This window comes from Grammomys surdaster, unplaced genomic scaffold (genome assembly GCF_004785775.1).
Source record: "Grammomys surdaster isolate TR1022 unplaced genomic scaffold, NIH_TR_1.0 946, whole genome shotgun sequence".
Lineage (NCBI taxonomy): Eukaryota > Metazoa > Chordata > Mammalia > Rodentia > Muridae > Grammomys > Grammomys surdaster.
In genome coordinates, this window is record NW_021605365.1 from 615,564 (window position 1) to 641,506 (window position 25,943).

The 25,943-nt window shown below is 42.9% G+C and overlaps 2 protein-coding genes across 2 annotated transcripts in view; both read right to left on the minus strand.

The window, feature by feature from the left end:
- Drc1 (dynein regulatory complex subunit 1) overlaps window positions 1-2,925 on the minus strand; it is a 39,725-nt gene extending 36,800 nt beyond the window's left edge. Inside the window, 1 exon segment of the mRNA XM_028782916.1 lies at window positions 2,771-2,925. Within this exon segment, the coding sequence (XP_028638749.1) occupies window positions 2,771-2,925 (155 nt within the window).
- A 12,248-nt stretch (window positions 2,926-15,173) lies between these two features.
- Window positions 15,174-25,943, minus strand: part of Selenoi (selenoprotein I) — a 35,330-nt gene continuing 24,560 nt past the window's right edge. Inside the window, exons 6-10 of the mRNA XM_028782933.1 lie at window positions 25,340-25,448; window positions 20,832-20,880; window positions 19,499-19,679; window positions 18,502-18,687; window positions 15,174-17,088 (exon numbers count right to left, since the gene is read on the minus strand). Of these exons, the coding sequence (XP_028638766.1) occupies window positions 16,990-17,088; window positions 18,502-18,687; window positions 19,499-19,679; window positions 20,832-20,880; window positions 25,340-25,448 (624 nt within the window). The 3' untranslated portion in view covers window positions 15,174-16,989. The remainder of the gene's footprint in view (window positions 17,089-18,501; window positions 18,688-19,498; window positions 19,680-20,831; window positions 20,881-25,339; window positions 25,449-25,943) is intronic.

Here is a 25,943-nt window from a genome sequence, read left to right on the forward strand (position 1 = left end):
TCTTTCTTTCTTTCTTTCTTTCTTTCTTTCTTTCTTTCTTTCTTTCTTTTGGTTTGGTTTTTCGAGACAGGGTTTCTCTGTGTAGCCCTGGCTGTCCTGGAACTCACTTTGTAGACCAGGCTGGCCTCGAACTCAGAAATCTGCCTGCCTCTGCCTCCCAAGTGCTGGGATTAAAGGCGCCACATCTCTTTCATGTTTTGTTTTGTCTTATTTTTGAGACAGGGTTTCATTATGCTGCTGTCCTGGCTGGCCTGGAACTCCCTATTTTGACCAGATGGCCTCAAATTCAGTAATGCCTGCCTTCCTCTGCCTCCCAAGGGCAGGGTTATAGGAATATGCCACCACACCTGATGGCGCCTATCTTTTTAAAAAAATATTATTTATCTAGTCATTTGGGGTGTGTGTGTGTGTGTGTGTGTGTGTATGTGTGTGTACTCAAACCATGGCACACACAGAGGTCACACTGTCTTCTGCTCAAACAGCCAATCAGAAGCATCCATCAGATTCAACTTCAAAATTTGTCCTGAGTCTATCTGCTTCTCTCTAAATCATTGCCACAGAGTCCAGGCCAATCCTGTCCCTCATCAGAACCAGAGTGAACTGTCTCCTTCCTGCCCAGGTCTCCTCAGCCCCTTCACACCGTTCCCCGAACAGTGAGCTGAGTAATGTGAAGGTGAAAGTGACACCCTGTCCATCAGGAGAGTGGCCTTAATTTTGTTTAGACATTATCACATTCTGTTATCACACTCAATAAATGTCCCCCAACCCCAACCCCTACAAGACAGGGTTTCTCTGTGTAGCCCTGGCTGTCCTGGAACTCTCTCTGTAGACCAGGCTGGCTTGAACTCAGAGATCCTCCTGTCTCTGCCTCCCAAGTGCTGGGATTAAAGTTGTATGCCATTCCACTTGACAATAAATGTCTTAATATAACCTAGCTCAGTGCCTCCTTATGAAGCTGGTTCTTTCTCAAGCTTCAGGCCACCCTTTCTAGCTGCCTGGATTTAGGGCCCACACCCACTAGTCTCCTCTCCCCTTGCTGTCCTTGTCATAGCTCATAGTTACAGTGACACTTACTTCGTCTGTTCACTTTAATTTGTCCTCTCTTCCTCATTAGAATATAAACTTCTTGCACATCACTGAATTCCCTGTCTCATTGTTAAAGGCCACAGCAACAACCACGACCATGATCCGTAGACAGCTTTGGAGATGGATACATGCGGCATCATTTGGAGCCAAGTAGAAGGATAGACAGAGTCCAGTTCATCTGTTAGCCAAAGATAGCAGCAACAGACGGACATACCAAGGATGATTCTGCCTTGCCCAGTTCCCGAGCCAACCCCAGTCCTCATCCCAGAACCTCCTAACTAAAGGGCTGGCAGGGATCCCAGGAGGAAGAACATGGAACACAACAGCAAATTCATAGTGTAATGATGCTCCTAGCCCTTCCCCAAGGGGACTGATGTCATCAGGGAACTGTTAGGGAAGGAGACACCCAGACCGTGTTAGGACAATTAAAAGCAGATCTGAGTTACCACAGTACCTAGAGATGCTGACCATATCCAACTAGGATGGAGGCACACAGACCTCTGTCTTATGCTTCTGCTAGGTCTGTGGACCACCAAAAGTAAAAATGGAATGAACGACTTAGAAGTTGAAGAACTGTCACATGAAGTCTGGTGACCAGTGAATAAGAGCTCTCATCGTGCAGAAGCCAAACGGATGTCCCTTAAACTGTACCTAAGCCAACAAAGACACCAAAACCTAGGGAGTGTGGTGGGGATGCAAGAGTAGCGGCCCCTGTCACACCCCTCTTAACTCATGGGTCTGGCACTTGCAGTACCTGGATGGATTTTAGACAATGATCATCAATTTCTGCAAGCACAAGCAAGCAGCTGCCCCGTCTTTGCTTCAGTAGATCGATGGACACGGTCTTGAGCCCAGTGAGTGTGGCCACTAAGTGAAATGAAAGCTCTTACTCTATTTTATTTTATTACTTTATTTATTTTATTTTGAGGTGTCAAGACTTTCCTCTACAGACCGGGCGAGCCTTGATCTCAAGGAGATCTGCCTGCCTCTGCCTCTCCAGTACTGAGATTAAAGGCATAAGCTACTAACCCTGGCTTTATTTTATTTTTTAATTTTAAAAATGGATCAAGGTGAGCCAGGTGGTGGTGGCGCACACCTTTAATCCCAGCAATTGGGAGACAGAGGCAGGCAGATTTCTGAGTTCGCGGCCAGCCTGGTCTATAGAGTGACAGAGTGAGTTCCAGGACAACCAGGGCTACACAGAGAAACCTTGTCTCGAAAAACCAAAAAAAAAAAAAAAAAGGATCAAGGTGTTCACCTCTGCGTGGAACACACAATCACATATGCTCACCGGCTGTGGTAACTGTCCTGGTCTTTGTTATAAGGTATTCTCAGTAGATTGGAGATAACTGACCCTTTCACAGACCACACTCCATTACATCAGATCAACAAATTATAGCCTCTGGACTAAATCTGACCTAGAATCTTTTGTTTTTATTTTAAAATATTGGGACAAGGTCCCACTATGTAGCTCTAGCTGTCCCAAAACTCACACTTGCTTGAATGTTCTAGAAGAAACATTTTCCTGCTCACACCAGGGCGCGCGTGCATGTGTGTGTGTGTGCGCACACACACACACACAAACACACACACACACACACACACCTCACCCTCACCGCAGGGCTCCCACCCAGCCTGGTCCCATTCTGGGCTTCCCATCAAACCACCCTGCCACTCATCTCACCGCCTTCGGGCTTCCTGGCGGGCAGCGATGCGCAGGCGCCGGGCCTGGATCCGCTCCTGCGGGTTATCTGAATGCACCGAGGGCCCGAGAATCGGGGTGGCTAAGTGTTCTTCCCCATTCTGCTCTAGGACCCCCATGGTTCCTGATGGATTCATGGCGGCGATCTCCCATCCACTGGCAGCTCCGCCTGGACCAGCAGCCCGGTTGCTAGGAACAAACCGTTGCCAAGGGAAAGCAGTCACCTGACCCATCGCTGGCTAGCTGTCGCGCGACGCTCCAGCCCAGCTTCTCTGTCGGGCACTAAGAGTTGTTTGTATATTTGTATCCCAGATGTGGACTTTATTCCCCTTGTCTGAAGTTGGTTTAGAAGGGTTGACCTGACCCCACGAAGACAGCTGAAACAAAGCGCATCTCATCTCTTTCTGACTCGAGAGCCCAGTTCATCATCCACTTACCAAATGAATATTCCTAAAAGGCACTTTCATCCAAAATAACTGAGTACCTGCTATATGAAAAGCATTGTACTATAGCTAGAGACAGTGGCGTCCTTTCCTCGAGCAGAGTGGGAGACCTCCAAGCCCATTGTGGTTTTTGAAGTGTGAACCCAAGTATGCTCATTGTCTGTAGCCGCTACTTAACAAAAAAAGAGGAGGGTGCAGGAGAATGGTTTGGGAGAGAAAGAACCCTGGACACCACCGCTCTCTCAAAGCATCAGTCTGCAGAAGGAAAAAAAAGACATTATTCCTTATCCCTGTGTCCCTTTGCCAACAAAAATAATGTTGGGCCAGAGAGATGGCTCAGCAGTTAATGTTTCTGGCCAAAGAGAGTGACCACCTGAGTTCAATCCTTTAGGCTCACACTATGGAAAAAGAACCAGTTCTGACAAGTTGTCCTCTGACCTTCACACACCACAGTGGCACACGAGCACACAAAAACATAGGTGTAAAAAGTTTGGTTTTCTTTTAATGTTCTCATTAAGAATTAAAACCATGCCTGTGGGCTTGTGGTACGGCTCAACGGTAAAGGGTTTGTCTACACCAGCAAGGAGGTCGGTTCGTGGGAGCACCATGGACAGGACACACAAAACAAAACAAAAAAGCACCAATGCCTGTAATCCCAGCACTCAGGAATGTGTCACAGGTCATCCCAGGCTACAGAATGAGACCTTGTCTCTAAATTAAATTAATTAAAATAAGAAATGTAAAGCCCTACACAATAATAATAATAATAACCCTTTTACACAGACATGCAGACATGATAATTCACAATCAGCCCTCTGGGAAGCTGCAAAGTTCTAGGTCAGCCTGGGCTACATTTCAAGACACTATCCCAAATGCAAACCATGCAGGAGTTTTATTTTTGTAGCATTAGAGACTGGACCTAGGGATTCACACATGCTAGATATTCCTTGGCTTAGTGTTGATGAAGTGGTTTTATGGCTCAGGGAAGTTGCAATGCAAGAATAGGTTTGCTGTGTAAAACCTAATCCTCTGCCGGGCAGTGGTGGTGCACACCTTTAATCCCAGCACTTGGGAGGCAGAGGCAGGTGGGTTTCTGAGTTCAAGGCCAGCCTGGTCTACAGAGTGAGTTCCAGGACAGCCAGGGCTGCACAGAGAAACCCTGTCTCCAAAAACCTAAAAAACAAAACAAACAAACAAAAAAAAAACCCACCTAATCCTTCACAGTGAGAAGGCCCAGAAGACACGCCCTCCACTAATCCTATAAGATGCAAAATGGTGAGGGGGCACCAGCACATTTGAAGAGCTTTGGTGTCTTATGCCAGATCTGAGGGTTGGAGATGCTGGGGCTCAACTGAATGAATGAAAGGCAATGGGTTTGATTGGGCACTGGGGTTGTAGGGGCCAGTAGCAGCACTGAATCAGCAGAAGCAAGGTGACTGTAGTTATACAGGCAGCAGAGACAAAACAATGTTCATAATGACGTAACTCATAACGGTCAGCACAGGCAAGATGAATTTTATAACAGCATGACTCATACAGACCTTTGGTACTGCCTGATCATGGTGTTTCCAGGCATGAAATAGATAAGAAGCCTACTGCATTTGTTTGATCTGTATCAGCAAAAAAAAAGTTCTCAAAACAAATGAAGGAAAGGCTATATTGGATTCTGGCAAAAGGCAGTCTCAGCCAGTGAATCTATTTCCAGACTTCAGTCAGTTTGCAGACCCAGCACCCCTTGAATGAAGGGGTAGCCAGGCTCCCCTAAGGAAGGACCTTGATAAGACTCTTAAAATTTTTGCTGTTAGTTTTTCTCCAGTTCTTCCCCAAGAGGTACCTACAGCCTTTTACAAGGGTAACTACACTGGGGGAAAGAAAATAATCAGACTTTCCAGGGGCTATTAAATATTGGTTCTTAATTGATGCTGTTTCTTGAGATCTCAAGAAACATTGTGGCCTGCCAGTTAAAATAGGGGTTTATGGAGGTCAGGTGATTGATGGCGTTTGTTCATAGTAGGTCCCACATGCCCCCTCCAACACATCCTGTGGTCATTTCCCCAGTTCCAGAATGTGTAATTGGGATAGATATACTTAGAAGATGGCAGAATTCTCACACTGTTTCCCTGACCTGTGGAGTGAGGGCTGTTGTGGTTGGAAGGCTAAATGGAAGCCCTTAGAGCTGCCTCTGACAAAGAAAATAGTGAATCAAAAACAGTATTGTATCCCTGGGGAAATTGCAGAAATTACTGCCACCATCAAGGACTTGAAAGATGCAGGGGTGGTGGTTCCCACCTCATCTCCCTTCAACTCTCTCTGGTCAGAAGACAGACAGATCATGGAGAATGACAGCTGAATATCAAAAACTCAGTCAGGTAGTAATTCTGATTGCAGCTTCATACCAGATATAGTGTCCTTACTTGAGCAAATTAACATACCTACTAGTATATGGTATGCAGCTATTGATCTAGCAAATTCCTTTTTCTCAGTCCTTGTCCATAAAGACCACTGATACATTTTGGGTTGGCAAGGCCAGCAATATACTTTTACAGTTTTGCCTCAAGGATAGTTTAACTCTCCTGCCCTGTGTCATAACTTAGTTAGAAGAGATCTTGATTATCACACTGGTGCACTACATTGATGACATTATGCTGGTTCATTGGTAGCACATAAACATATCAGAAGATGGTAAATAAATCCAACCAAAAAAAATCACAGTTGGAAAATCGGTGAGAAAGACTCTGGGGAAGAAGTGTGTGGACAGATCTCTCCAAATGAGCAAAGAAATTGAAGATATTTGTGCCCCATATAAATGCTCATCAAAAGGTGACTTCAGTCAGGACATTCATAGTCAATTAGATAAGATGTTCTGTTCTGAGGAGAGTCAGCCTCTCCCCAGCCATTCCCGTCACTGTCCAGTGGGCACACAAACAAAGGGGCCATAGTGGCAGAGATGGGGACTATGCATGACTTCATGGACTACTTCCACTCGCCAAGGCTGACCTGGTTCCCACTGCTGCCGAATGCCACATCTGCCAATAGCATTACTCCCCGGATGACCAGCCAGCACACTAGTGGCAGGAGCACACCATATCCCTAAGTTCTGCTGGCCTAGAAGTTTTGGTCTCAGAAGGTAGAGTTCCTGCCAGGAGCCACAAAAAACATTCTATTGAACTGGAAGCTCAGACTTCCCCCTGGTCACGTTGGGTTTTTAATGCTCTTAAACCAACAAGCTAAGAAAGAAATAACAGTGTTTGGAGAGGTGATATATCCAAATTGCCATTGGGAAATTGGATTGCCTGTCCACAACTGAGGTTAGAAGGATTATGTCTGAAGTGTAGGAGATCCTTTAGGGTGTCTCTTGGTACTACACTGTCCTGTGATTAAAGCCCATGAGAAACTACAACAGCTTAATCCAGGCAGCATGACAAAGGGTACAGACCCATTAGGAATGAAGATATGGGTCACTTCTCCAAGAATACAGCCAAGACCCTCTGAGGTGCTTGAACAGGGTGGAGGAAATACAGAATGGGTAATAGAGAAGGAAAGTTACTCGGACTAGCCTATGAGTGAATAAAAAAAGGACTAGAATGAACAGAATAATTGGTACTTAGTTTAACTAAAATTAATGATTCTGACTCATTAGATTATGATCATACTCATAATTACCAACCTGACATCTGCCTTTCTTAACCTCACACTAGCTTTTATCACTTCCAGGACCCCTCATATTTCGCTCTCACCTTATATCTACTCTCTGTCATCTAAGGCCACGTGACCAGTTGCAGAAACAAAGATTATAATTGACATGTGTGCTTCTGTTTGGATTTTGTCAAAAAACACATTTCAACAGATTTTTTTTTCAATTTCTTTAACATCTATTAAGAGAATGTCAATGGTTATCATATTTAAGTCTGAGACACTAAAATGATGTCCCCAAGGGACATTGCCACCTACTATAAACTTACACTGTGTGTGCGGTTATATGGGGGACAGTTATGTTAGGCGTTATTATGACCTGGTTGCTTTCATTTGTATATGACATATGATTTGTGTCATGTTGACAAGGGGTGGATTGAATAAACTTTTTGATCAAGAAATGGAGGGCACACCTATGACCCAAATCTTGAGGCTGGAAGACTCAAGCTTTTGATTCAGATCCTGAGACATGCCTTTCATCTGCCCCATATTTTCTGCTGGAAGCCTATGTAAGAACATGGAGGAAAGAAGCTCTTGCTTCTTGCCAGCTTGCCCTTGCCTTGCTAACACATCCATTTCTTCACTGGCATTGGAGCCTACTCCTTCGGGATTCCAGCTTATATAGCAGACCAGCTATGACACCCAGCCTTGAGGGACTGAGCAACAACTAGATTCTTGGATTTTCCATTCACAGTCAGCCATTGTTGGATTAGTTGGACTTCGGCCTGTAAGTCATTCCAATAAATTCTATATATGTGCATGTTTATATATATTTATATACAGAGAGGAAAATATCTATATCTCTATATATAGTGTATATAGAAAAAATAGATTCATGATTCATTCCATAGTGTGTACATGTGCATATATTCATGTACACATACATATACACCATATACATATATATACATGGAGAGAAAGAGAGAGACAGAGAGATTCACTCACTCCCTGTGTCCTGTGGCTCTAGAGAACCCTGACTAAGCCCAGCCAATGAAGGGAGTCCTCTATACTGCGCTCAGCCCCAGAAGGCTATCTAGATGATGGTAGACTTCAACCTTAATTAGCAGGACAACACTGCATGCATGCTTGCACACACCCACCCACCCACCTCCACACACACACACCTTACATAAATTACCTTTGTTTAATACAGAATAAAAGCTGGGGGGTCATATATGCCGGTATCTTCTGCACTGAGGAGCTGGGGGGTCATATATGCCGGTATCTTCTGCACTGAGGAGCTGGGGGGTCATATATGCCGGTATCTTCTGCACTGAGGAGGCTAAGGTAGGGGTGATTTCAGGGCCAGCTTGGGCTCTGTGGTAAGACTAAGGTGTGAACTCACTCCTTACAGTTTTGGGTTTTGTTTGCAGATGACTGAAGGGCAGGCAAGAGTACAGCTCTACCCACAAGGGGCTTTAGAAAAGGGATAAAGAGGTCTTCACCCTGCCAACTGACCAGCCTCCAGTATCTGCTCCAAAGGCAGGCCTGTTCTGAGAAATGCCTTTGAACAATAAATTCACAGGAGGAAACACTTAGGAAACTTTATAAAGTTTAACAAGAATTTGTGACCATGCCACAAGGCAGTCCACAATGGTTTGGGACAGCTCATCTACTGATCATCTGCAAAGGGGATGACTGGATAACTGGGGAACCCTTTAACTGAGATTAGTGGCTCACCATGGGGTTAACTTGCTACAACAGAATGACATTCAGAGATTAATTTAAGAAAGACCTAGATGTCCAAATGGTCATCCCTTATATCAATAAAATCCGAACAGCCAGGAGAAAGGTTTTGCTCCCCAGTTGTCACAGGCTACATGTGTAACAGTAGGAACCATGATGTTGGCATCCTTGCCATCCCCAATTACTCACTGGCAAGGGTACGGTCCAATAATAGGGCTCTTAGATCTCAGCTCAGGACATAATCTCTGTGAAGGGCACTGTCCCTGCGTAGGCTTCCACCACTATCTCAAGGACAACACATCCGTGGATATCCTGAAACCCTGCCTGTGGTGCAGGGACCTGTCTGTAAGGACCATGTACCTGTACGTGGGCCCAGTGTCTTAACCTGGATGGGCAGCTGGCCGTGCAGTGGGCACCAGATTAAAACAAGTATTGGAACCCCCTACATCCCCAGCTGCAGACCCAACCACAGAGAATAGTTTTGTTTGTTGATATAGGCAGGTCTTTCAGGGTCTGGCTAGCCTGGCACTCACTCATACTAGGTAAAGGTGGGCCTGAACTCCAGGCAAGTCTCCTGTCTCTGTCCCCCAGCTCTGGGATTATAGGTATGCAGCACCATCCCCAGCTGCTTAGCTTATTTTCGGGGGTGGGGCATGGGGACTATACATTGGCCGTATTTTACAAATCACAATTCTGCATCTATATGCACATACCAAATTACCTTATCTGGAGTTTAGGGATGTCAGAAAACCCAGCACACCCTTAGAAACGTCTTGGTTTATTTGTATACCCCAATTTGTGTAATTAAAAAAAATTTTTTTTTTTAAATTTTTACTTACTTCTGCTCACTGCCCTTTTCCTGGTCACCCCCTCCCATAATCCTTCCCCCAACCCCCATCTCCTTCTCCTCTGGGGGGTGGGGGAGGCTTTGGTATCTAAGAGACTTCCAGTCTCTGTAAAGCTCGGTGCTCCCTCTCCACTGAGGCTGGCCCTAGGCCTCCCTGCTCACATGTAGCAGATGTACAATTTGTGTAAATTTTACCAATTAGATTTCCAGAAGGGAATCTTTATCCAATTTTAATACATTTTTAAAAACTTCTTTAGTATCATCTTTAAAGGATGAAGGGAGGAGCCAGTAGAGGTGCTTGCTTGCTACCAAGTCTGGCTACTTGAGTTCTACCCACGGGACTCCATAGCAGAAAAGAAACAAAGCCCACAACTCCTGCCACCAACTCGTGGGCAGTGGGACACCCCTGCTACCAACAAATGGATTTTTTTTTCCCCGAGACAGGGTTTCTCTGTGTAGCCCTGGCTGTCCTGGAACTCACTCTGTAGACCAGGCTGGCCTCGAACTCAGAAATCCGCCTGTCTCTGCCTCCAAAGTGCTGGGACTAAAGGCATGCGCCACCACCGCCCAGCCAAATGGATCTTTAAAAATTAAGTGTGCGGGCCTGGAGAGGTGGCTCAGTGGTTAAGAGCACTGACTGCTCTTCCAGAGGTCCTGAGTTCAATTCCCAGCAACCACATGGTGCTCACAACCATCTGTAATGGGATCTGATGTCCTCTTCTGGTGTGTCTGAAGACAGCTACAGTGTAGTCATATAAATAAACAAATCTTAAAAAAAAAAGACTCTCTGTATTTCCTAAAAAATAAAATAAAATAAAATAAAATAGTGTGAGGAAAGGAACTGAGGAGCTGGAGAAGTCAGGAGCCCTATCAGAGCTTGGACAACAGTTGAAAGGTTTGTTTTTAAAGCTTGAACTAGAGGGTGAGGATGGAGATCAGTTGGTAGAGAGCTTACCTAGCATACATGAAATCCTAGGTTCAAGTCCCAGCACAGAATTAAACTGGCTATGTGGCACATTCCTATGATCTCAGCGCCTAGAAGGTAAAGCAAGAGGGTCTAAAGTTCAGTTATCTTCAGCTACAAAGTATTTGAAACCAGCCTGGGCTACATGTGACCCTGTCTTTAAAAAGTTAACAAAGATTGCAAAATGATTAGAAAAAAACAAGTTCGTGGTGATTATTTCCATACTTTCCCTGAGGAATCAAGTGTTGCCATCAACTGTATGGTACATAAAAAGTCACACCCAGGATGGTCTTTGAAAGCAAGCAGTAACCAAGGTAACAACCCGCTTTTTAGGGCTGGCAACGTAGTTCAGCTGGATCTCCAGCACATCCTAAACCAGGCCTGATAGAATGCCAGAACGGTGGCAGGAGGAACAAAGAGATCAGAAATCAAAGGTCGTCTCCAGACCCAAGGATTTAAGTAACACTGTTATCTAAAAAAACAAAAACAAATCACAAAAACCAAACCAAACCAAACCAGTGCCACTGTGCTTTATACTGCGTGACAGCTCTTTAGGCAGCCTCTGCTTCCTGCTCCAGCACCTTCCCCTTTGCATGACCAAGGACAAAAAAAAAGAAAAAAAAAGACAGCTTAAAAACAATTAAAAGGATTTAAAAATTATTTTTTATTATAATAAATATTTATCAATAAAGAATTAAACAATTGAAAACTAAAACCTACTGCTTTAACTTTTGGAGTCCAAAGCAGCAGACACAAACATAAATCCAGTTGAAAGGTCAAGGTTTCCAGAATCCGGGGACAAGAAACAGTCATGTCTTGATTTTATGGACTAAGACGGGGGAATAGTAACACAGATAATGCAAAACCCACATTCAAATAACCCAGAGTACTCTACTATACACTGAATCACAAGACTTGGAACATTCCAGTAAAGTGAAGCAAGCTCAAAGCTCTGCTTTAGCAAGATCAACTTATCTCCCAGATGGCGTCCACAGGCACACTGCTCCCAAAGCTGCCTCCGGGCCAAAAGAGGGCCTGGCTGACCCAGAAACCTCAACCCTGAAGAGAATAGCCAGCATTCTTGAAACCAGTCTTTCTGGCTCACAGGTTCCCTGGTGAAAGGGAAGTGGAACGTGATATACTTTGAGGGCTTTCTCAGGGCTGGGATGACTGGAGGGGAAAGGTTGACTCCAGGTGGAGAAGTGGCTTTACCTGTGGGCCATGGGCACACTAAGTCCACACAAAGCAACAGCTAAGGAGGGTTGCCACCTGGCCGATAATCAAAAGTAAACTCCATTAGATACCATATCGTATATACATGAGGACAGGTGTACATAGTAAACATGTAAATATACAGAGCGCATGGAACCAGAGTAAATGCTACATTAACACTCTAAGTCCTACTCAGACCAACTACAACTAAAAGTACTGGAAAGGGGAGAGATTTTATGTCCTCTTTTTCTTATCTCTGGTATACTTTTCATCTCTGGTATACTTTTCATCTCTGGTATACTTTGCAGCAAACACATCCCACCCGCTCTAGTGGTGGTTTCTCCAGGAAGAAATTCTCTTGCTTCAGAAGACTTCAGAAAGTCTACCTATAAAGGCACCAAATTAAACCCCAGCTACACAGTCCCTGCCACCTGTTCTTAGCATAGAACATGAAACCTCACTCACAAAAGCAGTACTTTATTTGTCTTCAGTTACCATCCAGTGCACTGTTAGGCAGGAAGGGAAAGGGCACATGGCTTCCTGCATACCTTGGTCATTATTGTCTTCCATTTTGCCCAAAAAAGGGGGTGGGAGGATTTTGTTTTTTTAACTGAAATTCGGAGTTCAATGCTGAACTCTTTCTTGGAACATTTTAAAACGAGCTAATCATTACACATAACTGAGTCTTTGTCTTCGAAATGGCTGCTCTGATGAGGATATCCGAATGACAACATGGACAGTAGACTTGGCGAGCAGCTCTGATGCTCACTGCTGTTGAGTAACAGTGTCTCAACACGTCAGTGATGCAGCCAAGAGAAAACAGACCACTTCTATAATCTGGGTGCTCACCAGGAATCTCACAACCAAGAAGTAATGGAGGACTACTTCTGCTTACAAAAAAAAAAAAAAAAAACCAACAACAAAAACCAAAACCAACCAAACAAACAAAACAATGCAACTCTTACTTTGTTACCCCCAAAAAAACTGCTTAAAAGATCTTAGCCAACGTGACAGAAAACACCCACAGTACGTGGTCATTCCCTGGCCTCACCACTATCTCTGATTTCCGTTTTAGTGCTGCTGAAAGGGCACTAGTTTCTCATCCTATTTTAGACTCTCAATGGCCATGGTCCAACTGCCATAAAAGCAGCTGGACTCTGACTCCATCCAGCTCTCTAAGAATGATTTTCTGAAAGGGAAGACAATAATATAAAAGCCCAGAACAACCTCCCTGTTCTACCCAAAGGTATTTTCCTAGAGACAAGCCCCTGTCAAATACTCTAAAACCCTTTGGTGTAGCACTTTCCATGCTGGGAACCCAGCCTTTCTCACTGAAGGAACAAACTTCCTTGCTTAGGCTGTCTGTGGGAGGGCTGCAAATGTCAAAATTCCTTCTGCTACCCTAAACGTGAGCTCAACAGATATCTATAAAAAGAACACATCTCTGCTTAAGAGACAAACAGTACCCAGCTGGCGTACTATCTCTCGAGCAAAGCACACTACTAACATGCAGGTTAGAAAGTAAGTTACACTTAGTTTGTAAAACACTGGAGATAAATCAGCTAGCAAGTCGAATTCCCACCACTCATCCCAGACACATCCCTCTCTCTACAAAGATCACCATGACTCACCACAAACCCTGAGGTCACTGCCTGCTGTGATGTCAGCCATTTGTCCCACTGTCAGAGACGATTCAGAAACAAAAACAAACCATCTAATATGAACAAGCTGCCGGGTTACATAATTAATAAAGGAAAAGCAGAAATTTACACTAGCTTTTAAAATTCCTAGAGCATCATCACATATTCAAGTTTCGCAGTGATTAATTAATTAACACCACTTTACTGTTAGGGCTGTCGCTTTAAATGCCTCACTGTGGCATGCTAGGTTAACATTCTTTCTGGAAGGCTGGCATAGGGCAGCGAACTACAGTAAGATCACTCACCCACAATGAGTGGTCAAGAGAAGGCATGTTCCCTTAAAATGACATTTCATTGGACAAAGAAAACTCTGGTCTGATGTCACACAGTTCTTAAAGAGGGCTGGATCAAATCCAGAAGTAAGCCATGATGAGAGCATCCCTCCCAAACACAGGCATCTCCACAACCAATTCCATCTCTTCATCTGCTTCTGCCTAGTTTGGGGACACAGAATCAAAGCTGCAGACCTCAGGTTTAACCTTCTCCAGCATTGTCTCAGTCCTTCACCAGCCAAGAGATTTAAAGGCATTCACCATATGAATGTGGCAACATCTGGCTGCAACCAAGCCAGGATGCAGCCAGCTGTTTCTGCCCTAGGTGCTGGTTCTTTACAGGGAGAGTTACAAGTAGGTTGCAAGTTACATTTTAAAGGGAGAAAGTAGTCCTGGACTCAAACACCAACAAATGACCTGTTTATTCTCTAGAGGTCATGGAGTTGAAGTTGGGTTCAGGAAGCAAGGTGCTTTCCATACCCTTCTGACAATAACATATTCCCTTAATGTAATTTAGCATGTGCTAACCCCAGATATACACCTCTCTTCCAATGCCTCAGGAGCAAGCAAACAACATACCAGCAGTGTTATTGCAACACCCTAAACCAACATTTTCTTTTCAAAATTGGAATTAGAAGTATTTCAATCAATAATAATTGAAATGCCAAGAAGAATGGTTATATTTTTACTTCAAAGTTACGCTATTGCTCTAAAACCTATAAACACTATTAGCATTTTTGAAGCAAAGGCCGTGATCATGGCAATTTCAAACAGTGAACTGCAATAAGACCATAAATATCATTGAAAGATCAGGTGGCAGCCTCTATCCAAGCACTGTTAATGTTTTGTACCCATTACTCATTCAAATACAGGGAGATTGTTTTCTGACAAGCTTGAATGGGCTTTTTCACGACCTGAAAAGAAACTTCTGACGGTGTCTGTAATGTGGCTGGGTCCAGCAGCATAGCAATGCAAACGTCCAGGCAGGTGAGGGAGGCCCTCTATTCCTCAAGTACAGAAAGCATGTGTGTAAGCTGCCAACCACGACGCTGCTCCCCAAAGGGTAGCTCTGTGCCGCCTGGGAAAAGCTCTGGGATAAACTCACCCAAATAGTGCGCGTAAGCTTGCAGTACCTTTAACATTTGGGAAAGTGTACAGGAAGGGGTGTGACAGAGATACACAGAGCTCCTGACAATCAAGCCCAGCATCCGCTGCTGTACCGCTACAACATATGGACATCTCAAGATGCACCACCAAGACGGAGGATGTGAGCAGGCTAGGAGGGATTCATGAAGGATTCTGAAACATTATCTGCTCGCTGCTGCTCCCCCTTGCCAGTAGTGTCCTCTTCCGTTCAACAGTGTCAACAAAACTAACTAGAAACAGAGTTCTTTACTATCATGTTTAAAAAAACAAAAGGCACAGAACATTTTTTTTTCAAATCCACTTGATGCAATAAAGAGAACATACATTTTAAAAAAGAAAGAAAAAAGAAAGAGCCCCAAAATTATAGGACATGATTCTTCAGTCTACTGTACAAGGTGAAGAAAGCCTGAAGTCCAAACTCATTACTTTATAAATATTTATCAGTTATTTCCCTTTATACAAATGAATATTCTTGTGTACAAGGTCAGGAAAACAGTAGAATGATTAGCCAAACCCCTTCTAACAAAGTCATGCAGAGCACGAGGCGCACAGACCTGCTACCTTCACATAGCTGGCTTACCTTCTGGCCTCCATGATGGCAATTTATTAATGAACACAGAGTCACTATCCATTGTCACATCAACTTCTCACCAATTTTTGCTTTCATTTTTTTTGTCTCAGAGAAGTGTCCCCAAATACACATAAGCTTTACAAACAATTAAACCTGAGCATAGAACTGTAAATTAGCTCCTGGACTCATTCAACAGCCTGGATGACAGTGATTAGAATTTTAAAATGTTTACATGAATTATCAATGGTTTTGTTTTTGTTTCTTTACAAAGCAGCAGACAGATATTCAACAAAGGAATGAGCTACAATATTTAAGGATGGTCACATTCATAGATAAATAACAGTTATGAATTTAATTACATATCAACACAGTGGTGCCTATTTTATCCAAGTGCAACCTGTCCAAAAAGAAGGGTTTAAGACACACTCTTCATTTAAGCACAAACCTCACTCAGTGGAAAATAAAATCAGCAAGTAAATTTCACCACCACCAAACAAAATAACGACAAAGTTCAAAGAAAAAAATTTCCACATTCATAAAAAGGTGTGATTTATAAAATAACCACAATACAGCGAAAGGGATTTTTTTTATGTTGTCAGTAAACCTCAAAAATTATGTTGAGTCATATTAAGGGAAGTAAATACTCAGTAAGGCATATATATCAAAAGTTTTCTTCAAATAGGGAGGTGGGCAAGTCAGGGGAGAGAGACTACCTCTTTGCTTTATCCTGTGTGAGAATAAAAACCATAGCAGCTCACCCCCAGGAAAGTAGGAAAGTAAGAAAAGACTGGACAGCCAGTGCGAGGATACTAACTGTGGTCAATGTGGAGTTCTGAGACCCTAACTCCAGTTTAAATTTCCTCTCACAAGGTACTTTATCTATATCCTCACAAGTAAGTACCACAAGATTGGGACTGTCACATGTATTCTTAAAAATCACAGCTCACAGGCACCCAATCCTAGCAATGCACTGCTGAGAGGAACGGCCACAATTAGACAATGAACTATGTCACAACAGACAGCTGTAATGACAACCCCTTCCCTACTAAGTTACAGCAGAACATTTCACTCTAAAAGAAAATTAAACCATTTATCGGGATTTAGCTATAGTAAGAGCCAGGATACTAGACAACCTCCACAGCAGGTGGGAAAGGCAGTTCACTGGAGAGCAACCAGGATTTGGCAACTGTACACTGTTCTGGAGTCACTGGCATCTCTGGCTGAAGAGACTTTTTTGATGCTTTTCTACATTACATTTGGGCTGTTTATCATTCCCACAGCTAAAGACCTACTATAAAGTATCAAATATTAAGACATGCTGTGGCTATCTGAATGTTATTAGTGTTCCTGAATCAATCTGGGGACCTTAAACATAAAAGTAAATCATCTTCAACTCTGTATGAGTCAAAACGTCATGGACTCATGAAGCTAGGAACATTTAGCTGTTTTAATGTACACTGTGTTTAACCAAATATCTCATGGTTCTATAAATAAAATAAAGTAAGCTGGGAGTTAGAAAGTCCACAATTCCACAAGCCGAGATCATGTTTCGTTCTTGCTGTCCATATAGCACACACTGAGATCCCATGTCTGTCAAGCAGATCCATTTAGTTCACTGGTGATGGATGAAGTATTTACAGGCGTCTATTTACAGTACTTTCTCAAGATTATAGGCCGATATTCTTTTCTTCCATTCCTAGTCAATCTGAGTTTGGTTTCCTCAATGAAAAAGGATAAATCTGAAAATGTCGGCTCAGCTGCTTCACCTATGGAAAACCAGAATACAAGACGGTGACACACACGGACTGATTCTTCTGGGAACATGCCCAGAACTCACCTCTGCAGACAGTAACTTACTAACACAGTAAAAACTGCCACAAACAAGAATGGCTTTTCGGGACCAAATTCTAGTCTTTCTGTGAGTCTTCTAGAGCAGACAAATAAATACCACACTCAAAACTACTGAAAACTACAGGACTGCCTGACCTACACCAGCCAATATAGAAAAACAATTACCTTGGTAACTTAGAGTCCGTATTTAGCCTCTTATAAAACATTGCTGGGCAATGCTTCCTAGTCTGGAAGAAACCTGTGGATCCGAGGGCCACATTGGCTACTATATCCCCGGCAGGAGACAATCCTTTGGCACTTTTCACTTATATGTTAGTAGTTCAAGTAAAGGTTTTGTGTGGGTTCTAGTTAGAAGTAGCAAACGGCACAAAGACAGACAAAACAGATGTTCTTTCTGTTAGCATGCTTATTTTCCAGAATCTTAAAGTTTATTTTTTTAAGGTTAAATATTTATGTCTATGGGCATTACCTACATATACGCCTGTTCACATGTGTTCAGTACCCACGGAGGGCAGAAGAGGGCATCTGACCCCCTGGAAGTGGAGTTACAGATGGCTGTGAGCCTTCCTGTGGGTGCTGGGAATCAAGCCCAATGAAGAGCGGCCAGTGCTCTTAACCACTGGGCCGTCTCCCCTGCTCCCCATGTTCTTTTTACATTTGTTGATTAGGGGGAAGGGCACATGTCTGCCATGACACGGATCTGGAGGCCAGAGGACAAAGTGCAGGAACTGGGTCTTTCCTCCCACGAGGAGGTGCTGAGATTTAACTTGGGTGGTTGCAGTTGGGAGCAAGTAGTCACCTCACTGGCTCCATGAGAACTTTATTTTTATGTGTTAGTGTTGTGCATGTGTGTTATGTGTGTTATGTCACACATGTGGAGACCAGAGGACGAGTCTGTGAAGTTAGTTCTCTCCACTTTTATGTGGTTTCAGGGATTAATTTCTTACAGATTAAGAATAGCCAGAGGAGTACTATAAATGTTGTCTGTTTTCCCCAAATTAATTTAGTAAGCAATAAAAATGTCCTAGGATCAAAGAAGCAGAGAAACAGAAACAAATGGGATTATCTGGTTCCACAGAAAAACAGAACAGTGTTTTCTCAGTTTAAAAAAAAATCACATATATAATGATTAGAATAAGAACTAACTCCCCATAATCACTCACTCAAAACCATTTGTGGTTGCTATAATAACCACGACCACTTATAACTTGGGCATACCCTCTGCGTTCCCAGGGCCGCGGCACTAAGCAACCCTCTTGCAGTTCCCCACCACGCCTGCGTCCTTCTGTATTCCCAGGCGGCAGTTCTCTCTGCTCTCCATCACTCACCACTTGTACTCCATAATGGATGTGAGCCAGAGTGAAGACAGCCGTAAGTGTGTAAAGGAGAACACTTTCAAGGCGGGAGGTCGCTGCACCTACACTCACTGTTGCCACAACCAAGAAGAGAGGAAGCAGCAACCAGTTGAAAGTCGGGCACCGTGTGCTGCTCATTTGGCAAACAATCAGCTGACACTTGGGAAGCAAGAGGGGGAGAAAAGAGGGGTATTAATTACAAAACACATTTAAAGCTAGCCACCTCCACATTTAAAGAGCTTTCAATAATGTATCGATTTTCAATAGTTCTCAACCGCCCAGGGCCCTAACTGGCCCTGGCCCCACCCTTAAAGCAAGACAAGGTAGTGAGGATGTCTGCTGGGTAATCTCCACTTGATTAGACTTAGAATCATCTTGGAGGAGCTTCCTGAGTTTTAAGTGAGGAGGAAAGACTCACTCTCTATGAGGCCGCACTACCATGTGCTGGAGTCCTGCACTGAACAGGGGAGAGAAGTGAGCCGCAGTTCCCTTGCTGCTTTCTCACTAGAGATGCCAGGTGACCTGAGGCCACCTGCTGTGCTCTACCGGCTTCCTTCTTAAAGCAGAAGCCAAAACTGAACTCTTCCGTAGGCTGCTTCTGTAGGTGCTCTGCCATTAAGATGAGAAGAGTACTAACACAGATGCTATAGGAGCTGTTTCTTCACTGTGCAGAAACAGCTGAGAAAAAAGCATCTCCCAATTTTAAAATTCTATGCTATGTGAAGAACAATTTCCAAACGGCCTCCTAAGCTTCAACATAACTAGGTTTCTTTATGGTAGTAAAGAACAATCACAACCTCCAAGCTCGGACTTCCAGCCAGCAACAAACACCTTTCAACGCTGCTTTGATTCTTTTTTGTTTTGCTATTTTGGTTTTCTGAGAGAGGTCTCATGTAGCCCAAGCTAGCCCTGAATTATAGATGAAGCTATCATATCTGGCTTATATGATTTTTTTAAAAATAAGTCTTACTGTGATATTGGCAAAAGCTGTTCCAACCATGAAGTAGAATATTCTAGGGTGTATTTCTAAAATATTTGAAGGTGACCGGAGGATCCACACTGTAGACAAAGTGAAGAGCAAACATGGAGAGAAGAAGGGGACCATGGCTTCATAGATGGAACTATGCTTCAGAGTGTTGCTTTTATAGCTTCTGAAAAGTCAATACAGAACATTACATATAAGACATATTGTGGAGAGCTTTTGAGACGGCTTCTAGAAACTTGGCAGTAATGTGTCATTGGGCCAGGACATGGAAGTAAGCTCAGACGGGGAATCTGACTTTGGGCTAGGACAGGGAAGTAGTCTCAGATATCTTGGTCATCCTGATAAGCCGCTAGAAAGATTGATCGGGACTTTGTTTATTACCTTGTGTGTTCCTTAACCTTGAACTGACCATATTATTTGCATGTACTTAAACCTGCTTCAACCTAGGAGCTGGCTGGGGTCATGCTACAGTGTTGTCTAACTGTCTGTTTTCTTTTTAATCCTTGCTCCCTCCTTAAAGAACCTGTTGACTGACTGAGCTGGCTTGGTCAACATATTCCTAATACTTACCGTCTCCAGACTAGTTCCACATGTGTTCTTACTGCATATTTACAATCCTATCTACTGCACAGAGAACCAGTATCATTAACCCCACTTTAAAGGATGGTTAAGTTAGGATGAAATGCTCTAAATTTATAATTGCTACCAGGGCCAGGATTAAAACTGAAGCTCAGACCCTGATCAATCCTGAGTTCACATGACAGAGACATGAAAAAGAACAAAATATATTTTGACAAAACGAAGCAAGTGAGGGTAGCCAACAAAGATGGGGTGTGCAAAAGTCAGAACAGGAACTCCACCTCTACCCTACTGCAGAAACCATCTCCACAAAGGCACGACCGTCTGTCTATACAGCCTCTTATGTGAGAAGGTAGGTCATCATAAAGTTTGGTGCTAACCTACACAGAAGGGTTATGATCTTATAAACTAAATCCTTCATTAAAAGAATTTGAGCAAATCAGTATTAACAAGAAAGTACCTATTGATTCACTCAAAGAAGGGACAAACTTGAAGACTGCTGAGCCCAAAACCTTAACAAAAGAACTGACCATTTTATGGTATAATTAAATTGACATTAGCCAACGGAGATAACCTCAATTATATCAATTATCACTCTGAAATATAGGTTTTTAAACCATTTCAAAATGTCCATATTACAAAAGTAAACAGTTCTTTAAATTTTGCTAACTATACAACTGCTAAAGATTTTCTTTTCTTTCTTTTGTTTCTCCACAACTCAAAAAAAAAAAAAACTTACCTAAAAAAGTTTAATAAACTCATTGGCAGAGTCGCACATAATGCACATCCTAAAAGGAAGAATATTTAAATTGTTATCAATTATTCTAGAGTGCCTACTTTAAGTTAGTGCATCCATGCAAAATGCCCAGGTGTTTTAGAGCCAGTGGTCTTTAGATTCAAGCTTATCTATAGCAAACCCACTTTTGTACACAGCACTTGTAAGTGACGATCGAGCCATGGCTGGGTGAATCCGCACAGACCAGAACCTGCCTGGACATTCATCTTGGTTCATCAACAACCAGTCAAAGAACCACAACCCTGGGAAACCCAACCTTTCCGTGCCTCATTCTCCTCATTTTTGTAGCAGAGCAATAGTAAAAATAGCAGCACCAAGGTTCTCTGCACAGGGTCTGAGAACTGCATGGATCATTACATATGAAGACGCTGCAACAGCACCCGGCAGAGTAACTGGGGAATCTATGGGAACTCCAAAGCAGGCGGGGCAGACCACTCGGGATCTGTTGCTTCCAGTTTGTTTTTAATCTTCCTAGAATCCCCAGTTTCTCTCCTCCCCTCCCTATCCATGCCATGTTTATTTTCCCACAAGCCTAAGTGAGGCGTGGCCATTCTAAGAACCCCTACCCCTGTTTCGGGGGCACTGAGCCCAGCTTACCTTGTCACATTCCAGCGTTTGCTACATTCTAGTGCTTTCAGTTCTTAACATTCAACTGCTCATCCTATCCCCAAACTATACACATGAAACCCAACAAGATTCCCGCTAGTAAGTTCTGTGTCACTTCTGACTTTGAAGGTGACTTGGTTCACTCCTGAGTGACTGTGACTCCTGAGGCACATCCCAGTCTTTGTCTTAGAATCAATTAATATTCATAACCTGCTCTGCCCTGGCTGTCCTGGAACTCACTCTGTAGACTAGGCTAGACTCGAACTCTTGAACTCAGAAATCTGCCTACCTCTGCCTCCCAAGTGCTGGGATTAAAGACGTGTGCCACCACCACCTGGCAAAATCCAGTTTTCTAAATGAGACTATTTGAGAGGGCAGGGAGCTGTCAGGAGGAGGAGGGTGGGCTGTATTTCTCAGAGCTCTTAGTGCTCAGTCATTCCACACTAAGCCAGGGCTCACAGGAGAGCCAATGCTAAACTAATTAACTCACTGCAGCTCCAAGTCACCTGAGTAAGGCTGAAACAAATCTTCTATCAAGCACAATGAGACATTATCATGGTGGAAAGAGAAAAAAGGGCTCTAAGCACAGTAAGCCTGTAGACACTCTGTATTCTGTTTAAGTTACCAAAGGAAGAGCTGTCTATTTCCTCTCCAGGTGGAATATATCCTATGTTCTGGAAAGAACACTTAACTGTTAAAGATTTATCTATATAACTCTGTCAAGTATACAGTAGTGATGGAACCCACATATGCAGACCTGCTTTTCACAGTGCTATAACTTAAAGCCAGACTTTAAAATACAGGGAGTAAAATAGCTACAGAAAAATCAAAGAACTTATTTTTTTAAAAAAGCATTAAGTGAAATGAAATTTAACCTAAGGAAAATGTGGCTACAAAAAAACACCCAAAAAACAAAAAACCAAAACCCTGATTTCTCACATTTCTAACTTATCACACAAGAACATTTGAAGTAATGACAATCACCAAGGCTGGAGAGATGGCTTGGCTCTTGGGAGCACTGTCTGCTCTTCCTGAAGACCTGGGTTCAGTTCCTAGCACTTATATGGTGGCTAATAACTATCTGTAACTCCAGTTCCAGGGGACCTGACATCATCTTTTGGCCTCTGTGGTAATTAGATATATGTGCAAGCAAAATATTCATATGCATAGAATTAAAGGACACAAAATAAGCCATCAACATGGGGCTGAAAGGTGACTGAAGTTAAGAGAACTAGCTACTCTTGCAGGGAACCCGGGTCAGCTCCCAGCACCCACATGGTGGCTCACAACTACCTCTAACCCCAGATCCAGGGATCCAATGACCTCTTTTGTCCTCCATAGGCAGGCACATACATGGTACACAGACATATGTAAACAAAACACCAATAAAAACAAATAAATAAACAACAAAAAGCTCCATCAAGTTAAAAAGTATCTAGAAGTTTAAAAGACAAGTGAGAAAATTAGTCAACCCAAAGGATTAATGCATCCAAAACACAAGTGCCTCGAAGAATAAAGGAGGTGATCAATAATTCTATTGGGGAAAACAGGCTAGAGCATATAGGCCACCCAGAAAAACAAACACAATGGCTGTGAAGCCTGGGTGAGGTCATTCATGAGAAGGTAGACCGAAACTTTACAAGTCTATCATTTCTTACCCATCAGGGTAACTAATGTGACAATATACCACGATGGTAAAACTAAATAAGCAAGCACTTTTACCGTCACAATCACAGTATGGAAGTGTTCAACACAACACACCAGCACATGATCTGTCCTTCAACAACTATTCGACTTCTAGGAATCTCTTCCATACTAGCCCAGAAAAAAATATAAAAAGACACATACACAGACTACACTATAACAGCATGTGCAACAGCAAAAGCACGGAGACAATAAAATACTGGCTGAACTGTTACGGCACATCCACACAGGACAGTATCAGGACAATGGAAGAGACAGGGAAAACATTATATACTATAGTGGATAGATACACACCATCAAGTGTGTGGGGTCGGGGGAACTACAAAGACAGTGAGCAAATAAAGCATGCACTAACTTACAATAAGGAAATAATGAAAATCTAGACCATAAATTATAAGCTAAGAAAAGGGCCAAGCCTCAGAGCCCCATCCTGATCCCATGAAGAGTAGGCCACTGACCTAAACACACACACACACACACACACACACACACACACACACACACACAAATAAATAACAAGCAAAAAATGGCTAACTATACTTCTTTGAATATATTGCTTTATAGATTTTGTGGTGTAACCATACATACTTTCTATAACTAGGAAGAAAAAAAAATTAAAAGAAAAGCCAATGCTTGTAAGTTGAAGCAAAATACAAATGTATATATCTGAAAATGATCTCACAACACAAAGTGGTACCTTTATTATCAGATTCCATTTGGAACTATCATTTTGAATTTATGTGTTATTTTTATCATGAGACTAACTTTAGTCCCCTACCTGTCTGCCAAATGAAGAGCTAAACAAAGACCATTAACGTCTACAGTCCTACTAGGTGAAGAACACACACTAAGTTGGAATTAACATACAATGCATGAACCATCTCATCACTATTTATATCGAGACAACGAGATGGTGTGTGCTTCTTATTGTGGCCATGCTAGCTTTCGATTTAGCCAAAGGAGGTGTCTGTAGGACAGCGGACCAGTACAGGAAAGCACCAGTAGTCTGGAAAGCAGTTAAATGCAAAAGATCCTAGGTTATTATCTTAGGGGTCCTAGAAAAAGTACTAAAGATTTATGTAGACTAAAAGGTGTACTTGCAGGCTATTGATCTGTTCCTTCATCTAAGTGCAACCCTCCCTCCTCCTGCTGGTGTACCTTGTTAAAGGGTGAACTAAAAAAAGGCTTAGAAACTGATGGCTACTATAGTCAGTGCAGACCTTTCTGTGGTTCTGGGCCACACACTTAGGAATCGTTGTTTTAGTATGGAGTGGTTTTGCTTATTGTTGTTTTTTTAAACCTTGGAAAAATTACCTTTCCTCTCCTACCATTAGTAAGTCTCTCAACCAGGCAGCTTGTCCTATGGAGTTTACAGAAAAAAATACAAACATCTACTGTATGGGAATTTTTTAAAAATGTAAACCATGTGCTTTAATAATATTTCAGCTAGTCATGGGGACAGCACATCTTTAATCCGAGCACTTGGGAGTCGGGGCAGGAGGATCAGGGACTCAAGGCCAGCCCTGATTACATAAAATCCTGCCTCAAAGGAAAAAAAAAAAAAATCAACCCGGCTGAGGTGATTGGTGGGAAGAGGCTCTGTGACAGGAGGGCTGACACAAGGTTGGAGACAGGTGGCTTCTGTATACCATGAAGGTCGCTTCTAAGAGAGCAACAGACAGGGCAAAAAGATGGTTACCAAAACCAAAAATCTTCAGCGCTCAGTGACATTAAGAAGGAGGGAATCCAAGAGGAAAAGAGGCTTAATCTTTTAGGCAGACAGGTCATAAAGTCTCCATATTTCATCAATCGTACTCTTTGAAATCAATTGTTTTCAACTTGAAGTAGGTATGAATTGTCCACTAAATGTAAATTCTCCAATACAGGGTAGACTACCGGATAATAGCTCTACAAAGCTCATGTGGTGATCTACTCCGGTATTCTTCTCTGATTAGAAAAGGCTTGGTGCTCAATAACAAAAGCCCCCTTGTTTTTGTTAACATTCTGGCAGACACTGTACAGGGTCGTAGGGTTACTCTGCTTGCTGGAGAACAAGGAAGAGTGTTACCACTCGCTACAGTCAGACACTGGCTTTTATAACAAAGTGATGTTAAAACAGGCTTCGACATGGAGCTTCTTACCAATAATCATTGCAGTGAATAGGTCTCTATATAAGAAATTAAACAGGAAAGGTTCATACCAGGCCTCAACTCCCACAACCGCAGTCACTATGTAGACAAAAGAAATAGTCTGGAAGGGAAACAGACAGAACACAGGCATTAACAGCTGAAAATCCAGGGAGCCAGCTATGATCTATGCATCACTAAGTCTCATCAAAGTGATTACTAAAAATGAGCTGAAATTTGCTATATGGCAAATCTTCCTGCCTATAAGAGACCCCCCGACCCCAGACTGCCATCAAATAGCATCTATAGGCAACACAGGCAACTAGTTAGCATCTGGAGCCTTTCAAAGGCAGCCCAGAAACTGGTAAGTCGTGGGATGATTTAATTTGCTCACCTAACCAACCTCCATTAGCAAACATACTAACATGCCTCTGAGTTCTTCACTGGAGTCTCATGGCAAATGGTAAAATGACCACACCAGAAGCTGAGACTCAAAGGCAGGGAGGGTAACCCAGAGCTGGACAGAGAGACCGTTCTCTCTACTCACTGAGGTTGGCAAGGGAGATGAAAGCCAACAGTTCACCAGATGTGCGCACCTTCCTCCAAATAAGTCATATTT